This window comes from Anabrus simplex, chromosome 6 (assembly GCF_040414725.1).
Source record: "Anabrus simplex isolate iqAnaSimp1 chromosome 6, ASM4041472v1, whole genome shotgun sequence".
Taxonomy (NCBI): Eukaryota; Metazoa; Arthropoda; class Insecta; order Orthoptera; family Tettigoniidae; genus Anabrus; species Anabrus simplex.
In genome coordinates, this window is record NC_090270.1 from 302,469,812 (window position 1) to 302,482,383 (window position 12,572).

The 12,572-nt window shown below is 40.3% G+C and overlaps 1 protein-coding gene across 1 annotated transcript in view; it reads left to right on the forward strand.

The window, feature by feature from the left end:
- Positions 1-8,053, forward strand: part of mre11 (double strand break repair nuclease mre11) — a 154,951-nt gene extending 146,898 nt beyond the window's left edge. Inside the window, exon 12 of the mRNA XM_067149355.2 lies at positions 7,570-8,053. Within this exon, the coding sequence (XP_067005456.2) occupies positions 7,570-7,707 (138 nt within the window). The 3' untranslated portion in view covers positions 7,708-8,053. The remainder of the gene's footprint in view (positions 1-7,569) is intronic.
- The last annotated feature ends 4,519 nt before the right edge of the window (positions 8,054-12,572 follow it).

The following is a 12,572-nucleotide window of genomic DNA, read 5'->3' on the forward strand; positions in this document are numbered from 1 at the left end:
ACAATTCCCCGTCTCGGTCCGTGATCTAGGCATCATTAATTTGTCGAATAAATATCTTTGCCGTCACGTGCACGGCCTTCTTGAATATATACACGCTCGTAAAATGTAAACACTTCGAAATCATGGCCTAATTTATTTAATATGTGCATTCCTTTGTGACGTATGGCCCAATTACGTAATCTTCGCGATTACTACCGTGCATGGCAAACTTATAGCTTCGTATGACGACCTTCATCCCGGAATTAGGACGATGAAAACGGTACACTATCCTTTAGGTCACCAAATTCTATGCTAATATTTTCACCTCTACATAACTTATGTAGTCAGTCATATCACGGTCAGGCCCAGTAGAGCAAGCACAGCTGCAAGACATCTCCTCTACTGTGTCATTTTCAATGCCGATCTGTCTCACGTCTTCACTTAGTCTGACGCTCCACCTTTTTCCTCATTCTTGCCCAGTGGTATTTCCTGCAGGGGACTAAATGCATCTGCTTCGTAGGTCATTTGTGGGTACCCATTCTCATGACATGTCCTTCCCACACTAACATTTACTTTTTGTATGGATTTGGATCTTTATACAATGGATTCTGCTCACTATTGTACTGTATCTCCCACTCCCTAGCCAACACATTCTTTATCACTCTGAGGAGACTGTTGTAATCCTGCTTCCAGACACTCCAAATCCCGTATCCATACAATACAACAGCCAGGATTAATGTGTTGTATAGTTTGGGTTTGAATTGTCCCAACGGACTGTGTGACCTAAATTAAACCTAGCTGCAGTAATTGATTCCTGGCTTGAAGTCTCATCTTTATTTGTTTCACATTATGTTTTCTCCTTTAAAACTGCTTCCAAGTATTTAAACTCTTTTGAAGGATTGGTCCCCAACAAACAGCACCTGGAGTTGTATTCCTGTACCACCTTCTCTCCGACTTAACAAAGAATAATCATTCTTTGCTTTGTTTACAAAGAGCCTGATCCTGCACGCTGAAGTATCCATGGTCTCATACATCCCAGTCATTTCTACCATGCATCTGGATAGCAGGACTATGTCATCAGCATAGGCTAGATGTATATTCTCCTCTCTGTCTTGAATTCCATCAAGATTCTCCAGGAAGACTTCTTTAATAATCTTCTCCAGCATAATGTAACATTATCTCCTTGAATCAGCTCTGTAACTGAGTTGTAGCTCTTGGTGAGTAGAAGTTTTAACTTTCCCTTTGTCTCACTAGGGCAAACCTACCACATTAATGAACTTCTTGGTACACTTAAACTGCCCCTGCTTTAACCTTTTTATTATTTGAATGTGTTGGTTGTCTCTCTTCTGGTCAGATACTGACTTACTGCTCTCCTCCTACCATCTCAGTTAAGCATCTCTTCCGTTATAATCCACTCTGCCTATTGGTTTCATAGTCCATGATTTAGCTGAACGAGATGCCGAGTAGGAAATGAGGGATTATATAAGTCATTTGTACCTGCACAGTCGTGGCCTAGCAGTTTAGAACACTAATATTCCTTGTGGTTGCTCTGAAGCAAGATCAGCTATCAGCAAGGCTTGACTTTTTGCATATATTTAGACTGATGCTTTCACGGCCTGTAATTGTAGACATGATAATAAGCTTTTCCTGTGTCAAGAAAACCAGGTGAAAATCTGTACATTTGCAGAGAAATATGCTCCGCTTCTTCAGAAAATATCTCGACTGTTCATGAAGAAGACTTCTCCAATAATGAAGGTTTGAATTTAATCCTAGAACTCCTAAGCATCTTAGCAATCATTAACTCACAAGAGGAGTCCCTTGGACTCGTTTCAGGGTGGATAAAATTCAGGTTTACCACAAAATTGCTAGTATAACTTAAGTGTGGCTTCTTCACAAACACTATTTATGCAAATTAATTCTATTTTAGCATTATCAATATTAAAATACATTACCAGAATGAGAAAACTGATCTACCTACGTACAGTATAATTGAAAAATTCCTGGCCTAAGAAAAATGTATAGTTTTTTTCTGCACACCTGGTACACAACCCTTTAGAGATTACAGTAAGAATTTTACACACTTTGCGGTGTGTTATGAATGTTCACCACATATATTTTTGCCACATTTGCTACATACAATTTTCTGCATTCTTCCTTACCTGTTTTCACATGGATACAATTGTTTCTTGTTTTCGACTGTTGGCGTCACAGGAACTGAACTCTGAGGTCACTTATAACACTTTCAATGTAATGAACTGTCGATTTACGTTGTCCTAACTTCGTGAGCTCAGCAACAAACTCTACATTCCTTTTTTCTGAACATTCCAAGTCTTGCAATTTCAACATACATAAATGCAATTGATAAACAATACAAGAGGCCAACTTCAAGTCTTTCGCTTGCACATGTATTTATGCGACATTTGATCAAGCAAATCCACGCCCCCTTTGATCTCAATGTAGTAAAAATTATTTTAGGCTTGGCATCCTCCTCAATAATGACATCTGCTGTGTGAAGTACAAGATTGGCAATATTATCTTGTAGTTCACTCACATCCTTTGTCTAACTGCTGTACTCTGATATGATCTTTCTTGCTGTCATTTTCATCATCTTCTGACATAGAGTATGATTCATCCTCACTGAAAACGCCTTCACTTGGATCATCCTTACATTCGTCTAAAATCGTACAGCTTTCATATTTTGTCAATTTTTCTTCCTCATCTTGAATAAACTGTTATTTATGAAACTCGATGTTTACTTGGTAACTGTTAAAATAATGAAATAAGAGCATTGTCACTATAGAACTGCCAAGAAAATATTGACAAAATTATCTACTTCGAAGAAACAATATGGTACTTGCGAGTCTAGCAGACTCATCTTGGGTGTCACCGTAACATTGTTCAAATTAAACGCGTAACGATGAAAAATATTACTTACAAAATAACGAACGAAGCCATCACATTGTAAAAAAGTGCTATTCATGAGCATAAATGGAAAGGGAGGTTAATGCACAAAAGTGGAAAGGGTAAACACTAAGAAACATAATGAGGTGAGTCCGAGAGGCTCCTGTTAGGAGTTCTAGGGTTAAGAATGCTTTACAGTTGGCCTATAGTAAGTGATACTCTCATTTGTCACCAGATGGCTCACTGTACGTGTGCCTTCCAAGTGGGAGCTGACAACACCCTTTACTGTAAGCTCCAAACATGATACAAGAAACATTTCAATTGGAACTTAGATGGTGTCGTCAGCTTCCACTTAGAAGGCATGCGTACATTGAGCCATCTGGTGACGATTGAGAGTACCACTTACTATAGATCAACGGTAAAGCATTCTTAAATTCAAACCTTCTTATTTTTTGGAGAAGTTTTCTTTGTGAACAGTCAAGATTTTCATCTGAAGATGTGGAGCACACTCCTCTGCAAAAAATAAAGAATTTCACCATGTTTTCTTGGCATGACAAATGCTCAAAAGCTTATCATTTCTGTATGCCAAGACCATATTACTTACTTACTTACTTACTTACACTTACTTACTTACTTACTTACTCACTCACTCACTCACTCACTCACTCACTCACTCACTTACTTACTTACGTCAATTTTATGAAAAGGGTTCATCAGTTTTCTGTCAGCTCAGTACTTCTCCTGGATAACTTTCTTTCTTCATCTGAAATCACCCATCCCATTTTCTGTCTGTTGATCTTGGTTTGTAATCTTCTTTGTTTGTGATTTTCTTGATTTGATCTATTTTGTTTTTTAAATCTTCAATTATAATTTGCAGTTCCCTCATATTTCTTTTATTTCTGTAATCCATCTAATGTTGCTCTTACTGTTCTATAATTTTCTATAATTCTTCTGAGTAATATCTAAAGAATCAGATTTGTTTCTTCCTGATTGTGCTCATTGCCGGTTCCATTTTCTTGTAAACTGTTTCATTAGAAGCTATTCTCCAGTGTCACTTTTTCTTGGTAGTTTTTGATTACGCACATTCTGATTCTTCTTCTTTCAGTATTGAGTATTCTGTCTGTGCCGTGTTAGTTGTTTTGAAATTGGCTTCACTTGCATATGTTATTTCTGGTTGTGCAACTGTTTTATGATGTTTTAATTTAGTGGCTATTGAGAGGCCTTTTTTATTATATAGAGGGGTCCAGGGGTGCAGACACTCTTTGATAGTTAATATCTTTGGAACAAAATGACATATCATTGCAATTCTTGCGCAGTAGCCTAGTCCAGTGGTCCTCAAAGTGGGGTGTGCTTTTCTAAACCCTCCTTGATATTCACCCAACTGTGAATCGAGCTGCTCTTCTGTCCGGGTCTGAAGGGCTTTCGAGAGAACTTTGTACGTTATCGAAAGGAGGGAGATGCCACGGTAGTTGTTTACATCTGCTTTGTCACCTTTCTTATGAAAGGGGATTAATGAGGGCTGTTGTCCAGTCACTTGGAATTTTCTCTGTTTACCAGATCTCATGAATGATCTCTGTTAGTTTGTCAATCTTGTTGTTATTGTTGTTGTAACTGGTAGGTGCAGTAATTAGACAGAAGCAAATACTGTAGATCTCATGATACGTTTTTGTGCGAAGTAGCCTATGAGAAGCGCTAGGAAACGAAAAAAAGAATTGGGGGGGGGGGAAATAGATATTTCATATATCAGAAGGGGAGCGGGGGGGAGGGAGACAGATAAAGTTTGAGAACCCCTGGCATAGTCCATTGTTTTCTCAGCAGATAATGGTCACGTGAATGGCGCGACAATCTTGGCACGCATTTTCCAGCAGATGACAGTGCTGCAATGAATGAAGTAAGATTGTCATTTGAGCAACTCAAGGCCATATTGAAGTGGTACTGGAAGTATGAAAACATGACGGAGATACAACGGCAATGGCGTAATGTATACGGAACTCAGCCACCAACATATACAACAATTTATCATATTCGGGAAAAAAATTTCCAGCTAATTCATTCCTGGTTGCCAGTGTTTTTTCCCAGTGTGCTAAATTGGGCTCAGTTTACTCATTCAGGACAAATATTTCAGGTTTCCTATGGGAATCAGCATCTATATCAAAAAAATTTAAGCCGACGGTACTGTTCAGGATGTGCATAAGAAAAGGTCTGGCTGACCAAAAACATCAAATCCAGTCCAGCTTTCCAGCACTGCTGTGTTGCAACATTTTACTAGGTTACCTCAAAAATCTGTGAATCAGGGTGCACATGAAAGCGGGGTAAGCCCGATCAACCGTACGATGAATTCTGAAGGCTGCAAAGTGGAAAGTGTACATTCCGAGATCGCTGCATGCTATGAACGAGGACGACCCGGATCGAAGGATGGAGTACTGCGAATGGTTTGAAGGCTATTTGGCCTGACGAGGCTTAATTCAAACTGAACGCTACTGTAAACCGCCACAACCGCGTGTACTAGGCTGCTGAAAATCTTCACCTTCATGTGGACAAACATGTTAATCTAGCTGGTGTTAATGTGTGATGTAGTGTGTCATCGCACGGTTTGATTGGCCCATTCTTCTTTGAGGGTACCATAAATGGTGAGATGTATCTTCATATGCTGCAAGCATCGATTTTAGCTGCTATCCGAGTGTTCAGAAATGAACGATACTTACAACAGTATGGCGGTCCGCCTCACTACCACAGATATGTCAGAGCCTACTTGGATGAAAATCTACCTGGACAATAGATAGGTTGAAGAGGAGCTGTTTTGTACCCAGTACGGTCTCCAGACCTTACACCTCTTGACTTCTACCTGTGGGGGACCTTGAAGAAATGAAGTTTATCGACAGAAGCCAGCTACACTGAACTAGCTACAAGAAACCATCGAGGCGTCCTGTGCAGCTATCACACCAGCAACACTGACAGCCATAGTTCGGTCAGCAATTCAGCAGCATCGATGTTGTTTGGCTGCTAATGGGGGTAATTTCGAACACATATAATTACCCCCCCCCCCCCCGATCCCCCCCTTGCAAGACTTGTAAGTGTATGTCATTTTGTTCCATGAATATTGACCATCAAGGAGCGTCTACGTTTTTCTGGACCCCTCTGTATGTGTTCTTGGTAATATATCTTGTACTGGTCAGTTTATGTACTCTATTATGCCACGTGAGCTTTTCGTTGAGGTTATGTTCTTATTTTCCTGTTTTCAGTCTCGTGGGTCGGGTTGTTCATCAAGGACCTCCATAGTTGTCTATCTTTCCACCACTCCCTTCCCCCAATATTTCTTCGACTTATACTCCTCTCTTCTCTATACTCTCCTTCACCATATCCATCCACCTCTTTCTGGACCTTCCCCGTTTTCTTATTATTATTTTCTCTGTAAATACTCACTTTGGAACTCTCTTCTTCCATTCTCATCATGTGTCCATACTATTTCAGCTTACTGGTCTCTATCTTGCCGTGCAGTTTAGGGAATCCAATTTTCTCTGTGATTTTGACTTTTCTGATATGTTGTTATTGCTCCTAAATATTTGTCAAGGATTTTACTTTCTTATTCATCTATTGTGATTTTATTTACAACTGATGGGTCAGTTAACATGATTTCTATCTTTTTTTATCATTGTTATTATTATCTTATGAACAAACACTACATTTTTATTGTATTAATGTCTTTTTTAGTGTTGATAGTACACATGATGTGGAGGCAATAACGTAAAAACTTCTAGTCTGTTCTTTCATGAAACTTGCCATTATTAAGGTTAAGACATCAAGAATTTCCCTGCACTTGCTTTTATCTTAAACCTTTAAGGAGGAGCTGAAAATGGCATTTTAACTTCATGAGTACCAGCCCTCAGCCAGAGAAGTTAGGTATGACTTCAGCAACTTTCCTCACGGGCAATAATACCATGACCAGGTCCATTGTTGGCTTCTTGCTAACAATAACCGTTATGTTTTATGCTTCTTGCCTTCTGCTTGCCTGTAGAATGGAAAACCATTTTTGAACTAAACTCTTTTGACACATTCACATGTGAACTGACGGCAAAATTCTGTTTTTTCTAATTGTTGCTTTGTTGAGATCCATTTAATTTAATTTCCTTGCACCCATTCGGTAACTCTTGCATCACACGTTGTGATATTTCAGTTTTAGTCTTGTACTATTTTGACGTGATGTTGTTGAAGTGTGCATATTCACAGTTTTTACTGTAACTCGCTCATGGAACCCAAAGTATCAAATTCTAGCACCACAAGTTTTGAGATCTTAGTTTTAGTGGTTGACTGCTAGAGGAGCCAGTAGTAGCATTTCTTCCCAGCCATGGTGTTTTATAAGCCTACTCTTAGCAATTGATAGTTTCTCTACTGCTTCATAAAGATATTCAACTTCTATCAACGAAAGAGAAGCCAACATGTTCCAACATTACTCAAATATATTCAATACATTTTGATGCAGTTACCAGTGACCATCGTTTCTGTAAATGATCAAAAACTGAATTTCAATGAGTGCAAAGCCTCAGGCGAAAGCTAGTTTGTTATAAAACAAAAATTCTGAGATTTGGTATCATATTAAAAATAGGTGTTATGCAGTTTAAGGACGCCAGTGAATTTAATTTGCGTAGACATTTAAGAAACTAATACAAATGTATTCTCTCTTCATTCCAGAGTCGCAAAGAGCCTGTAGCACAGACAACCATCATGGACTCATTCAGTCAGTCCAGTCGGAAAAGTTCAAGGCCCTCTTCCAGAAAGGGAGTGACTTTGATTGAGGTGGATTCAGATTCTGATCCCAACATTTTTTAATTCCTTTTTAAACTGGAAAAGAAATATACCACCTTACCAAGACAAGAATGCAATATGTAAAATTCAAGGAGCAAGTGAAGTAAATCATATCTTCATTGGTGTGAGCAGTAGAAGAGACTCCCGTAACTGTCCAAATGTTCTTCCCATGCTCCCTTTCCAGCTAGGTCTACACATATCTTGTCAGTTTGGTGGTTTTTTATTCCAACTTGTCATCATTACCTATGCTGTCGCTTTTGTGTAACTGTGGTTTTAGCTCTTATTTTTTTAAATTAGATATAAGATTGTGTATACTGTAGATATTGTAACAAAGACCACTGAATGTAAACATGAAACATTACCACTCGCTAAGGAGGAAAGAAGTTTTGTTTTTAACCAGTTCACCTAGAGCACCTCCTACACCTGAAATCCTTAATGCCATAATGATCCCCAAACTTAAATTATTGTCATTTCATTGTTATGTCTGTCCATTACTTTGTTCATATTTACACAACAGAAAGAGGAGTGCTGGTAACGGCACGAAACAAGAACCGAGCGTATAATGGCATGACATTAGGAGGGGAGCAGTTGAAAAGAGCTGAAAGTTTTAAATGCCTTGGAAGTATAATTGAAGAAAATGGAAGAAGTAGGATGGAAATCAATGAAAGACGAAGGTATGCAAATGGATTAAGAGTGTGGGAGGATTGATATGGATCAGGGATGTACCACAGAGATATGCCAATTTTGACATATGGATCAGAAACATGGGTGATAAAGGAGAGGGATAAAAGTAGAAAACAGTCCATGAAAATGAAGTTTCAGAGGTTTCGAGTGGGTTTAACAAGAATGGACAGAGTAAGAAATGAGAGAGTTCAGGAAATGGAAAATGAGGTACCCCTACAGGAAAAGATAGAAAAATCATGGCTGCGGTGGTGTGGACATGTTAAGAGAATGGGAGAAGGTAGGGTGCCAAGAAAGATGTTAGAAATGGAGTTGAAGAAAGGGAGATCTACAGGAGGAAGACTGAGATACAGATGGATGAAAGGTGTAAAGAAGAGCATCGAGGCAAGAGGAGCAAACTGAATGACAGTGACAGAAGAGAAGTGTTGGATGGACAGAAAACAATGTAGAGGCTTATGTTCCAAGCAGACCCAGCCTGTGGTTGAAAACTGCTCCAGATGAAAGGGGAGACTTGGATGAAGGATTGGAGAAGAGACTCGTTTGAAGCAGTGTTTCCCAACCTTTTTTTGGTTTGGGGGAACCCTAGTTACCTGACACACACATTGTACAATGGTAAATTGCAATTCATATCCCGAGTGATGGTGAACTTCCTCTGCACCTTACAGCCGTGGAGAAGGTCGGTATTCCCTGTTGACACAAGATCACTCTCCCCGCCTGCTGTGATGTAATGCAGGTTCTGACTAAACGTGACGAGGTATGTACAGTGAAGTAACATACGAATGTATTCTGTAGAGGAAGAAGTGTTTCTAATGAAAAATATTGTTACGTGCTCAAGTGACCATCAGCCTTGTCGCAGTCCCTTCTGTATTACCTGAAAGGGGATGACTAAGCCGACTTGGGGAACCTCCCAGCCCACCTGAGGACATGCCATGGCCCTTCCTCTATTGTTTCCTTCATCCAGTTTCTCCGCGCGATTTCTGGAAGATATGACAGGAAAGTTCCATCTCCAGCCGAATCCTGAATGTTCTAGTGGCCCAACATCGAGGTATAAATACAAGGCCGCTGTGAGTAAGTTGCGGTTGTGGTGTTGCAGAGTCCAGTGACTAGTTGGGCTAGAGATGACAAAATGGAAGAATGTGTGATACCTGAGAGTACTGTGTGTGTGTATTTCTGTGGACTGATGATCGTTGTGGGTCAGCGAGGGAAGCCGCTATCGTGAATGTGAGTGTAAATGGACCTGTATTAAAATTTGCTTTTGTGAATATCATCGTGCTGTTGAATACGGTTGAGCTGTTTAGGTGTTCACTGCATGTGACTGTGTGAATTAATGGCCTGTCTCTGGAGTCGAACCAAGGAATAGACCCGATGTGTGGCAGCCCTGAAGATGGTTTTCTGTGAAAATGGGAAACCACGGAAAACCATCTTCAGGGCTGCCGACAGTGGGATTCGAACCTACTATCCGGGAGATAGTAGGTTCGAATCCCACTGTCGGCAGCCCTGAAGATGGTTTTCCGTGGTTTCCCATTTTCACACCAGGCAAATGCTGGGGCTGTACCTTAATTAAGGCCACGGCCGCTTCCTTCCAACTCCTAGGCCTTTCCTATCCCATCGTCGCCATAAGACCTATCTGTGTCGGTGCGACGTAAAGCACCTAGCAAAAAAAAAAAAAAAAAAAGACCCGATGTGTTGTGTAGCCCTGTGTTCAAATCCAGCAGTCTACACACAACTGCTGTATGAGGCGACTGGACTTGGGGAAGTGAAAGTAAGGATCAGCCATTCCCAGATGTAGCAATGGGCCGGACCGCCTGCTGTGCCATACTTATAAATAGAGAGAGAGAGAGAGAGTGTGTGTGTGTGTTGTCCTGAAATGAATAATTAAACAGACAGGGTATAATTCGTAACAATATGTTTGCAGAACATGCGCAATACACTGTATCAGTGAAGAAAAGTTTGTTCCGCAGTTCCCCGGTTGAAATCTGCTGCATTGGGACACTGTGTGTGATTTAATGAATACATTTAAAGAGACTAGTTTAGTGCACGATGCTGCAAGGAATGGTAAACCCAATGTCTTAATGGATAAAAGACTGGCATATATTTCGGATAGGGTATTTAAAAGCCCCAAGGAATCATTATGTAAATTGGCCCCAATAAACAATAAATTGGTTCAGCATCTAAAGCAGTGAGAAACAAACTGTTTATCCATGTAACATATCCATCATGAATGAATTAAAAGGTAGAGAACACACAAAAAAGAGTGCAATATTGCAATCAAAGGTTTATTACACACCATGGAAAGGACATGTTAGGACATTTATTTACCAGTGTAGCTTGATTCCATGTATTGAAGTATGTCTCTTTTTTTTTTTCATTACGCCGCACCGACACAGATAGGTCTTGTGGCGACGATGAAGTATGTCAGTGAACATAATATATGGATATGCTGTATGGAAAATCCCTCATGGTATTCAGGAAACTGTCACATTGGGAGAAAATTGGGGTATGATGTGCAATCTCTCACTCATGAATTATTGGGCCTATTTTCTTTCACACCAAAGTTAATTCTAATGTTTACTGCTCGAGCATTTTATTTATTTACATTGAGCAGCTAACCGAAATGGACGTGAACAGTGGATTTTCGCAACAAGACGAAACAGTTCATACATTTCATCAGTCTATGGTCATCAGCAGACATTTTTGGTGAACAAATAATTGCTCAACATCCCCCGATCTAACCCTTCCCAATTATTTTCTTTGCATAGCCGTCAAATGGTCTGACTATAGACACAATCTCAAAACAGCAATAATGGACAACACTGTGACAGGAGAAATGTTAATCACAGTGTTCGACAATAAGATAAAGCGAATGAATTTGTCTCTGCAAGAAAATGGTAAACATTTTCAACATCTATAAATGAGTGAGTTTCAGATTATTATTTATAGAGAGATAATCCATGTGATAGCCATGCCTACTGAAAATGAAAATCCATAGCCTGTTTCCAGTCATTGGGCCGGGTCAGGGGTGAAATGAATGAAGTCTCCATCCAGCGGCGAGGATAGGAATTGTGCCAACTGCCGAAGCCTGTCGCACTCCTGGGGCAATGATTAATGACTGACAGATGAAGTGATGGAGAGTGTTGCTGGAATGAAAGTTGACGTTTTTATGTACGTCTTGTACTACAGACTATACATATCTCGTTCATTGTATAGTCGACGTACACGTGCCTCTTCCCGCACTCGGTCAGTGCAGTGGTTGTGTATGTTATTTGTACCATGGTTTTGGCAGCCTGCTACCTAATGAAACAATAAAATGAAATAAGCAACATGTTTTTTAGCAATACTTGCCTGTTCCCTTCCTATATGCACTTATAATCTACAGATCCAGTAGGTTACGGGCAAATAAACGACACCAAGTTCAGATTAACTGTCCTAAACTAAGCACGAATAATGGTCACTATCCAGAATACAAAATACTGTATATGATCCAGTTAGTAGACACACAAAAAAAAAAACCCAAACCCCATGGCACTACAGCCCTTGAAGGGCCTTGGCCTACCAAGCGACCGCTGCTCAGCCCGGAGGCCTGCAGATTACGAGGTGTCGTGTGGTCAGCACAACGAATCCTCTCAGCCATTATTTTTGGCTTTCTAGACCGGGGCCGCTACCTCACCGTCAGATAGCTCCTCAATTCTAATCACGTAGGCTGAGTGGACTCGAATCAGCCCTCAGGTCCAGGTAAAAATCCCTGTCCTGGCCGGGAATCGAACCCAGGGCCTCTGGGTAACGGGCAGGCACGCTACCCCTACACCACGGGGCCGGCAGTTAGTAGAAACAGCGTAGTTTTATTCTTCTGAAATAATTAAGAAATGCTGACAAATCCTCACCTGTTTCTTAACCTTTTCACTGCTGTGACTGAGTATACTCGAGCTGCCTGAAATGGTCTGCCAGTGCTGAGAATATATTATTTGACAGTGATGGTATTGATATTAAAGCTATTAGTAAAGTGATAGGGAGTGATAGTGGTGATGATTTGCTGCCAGAGAGAAGAAGAAATAAGCAACATGTTCTTGAGCAATTACCTGCCTTTCATGTGCCAAACCTAGGTATGTCAAATAATAATTTGACCCCTGAATGCCCTGAAATGGATTATTTCGAGGTATTTGTGAATGAAGAGATGTCGGCGAGGGTAGCGGACGAAGCAAACAGATTTT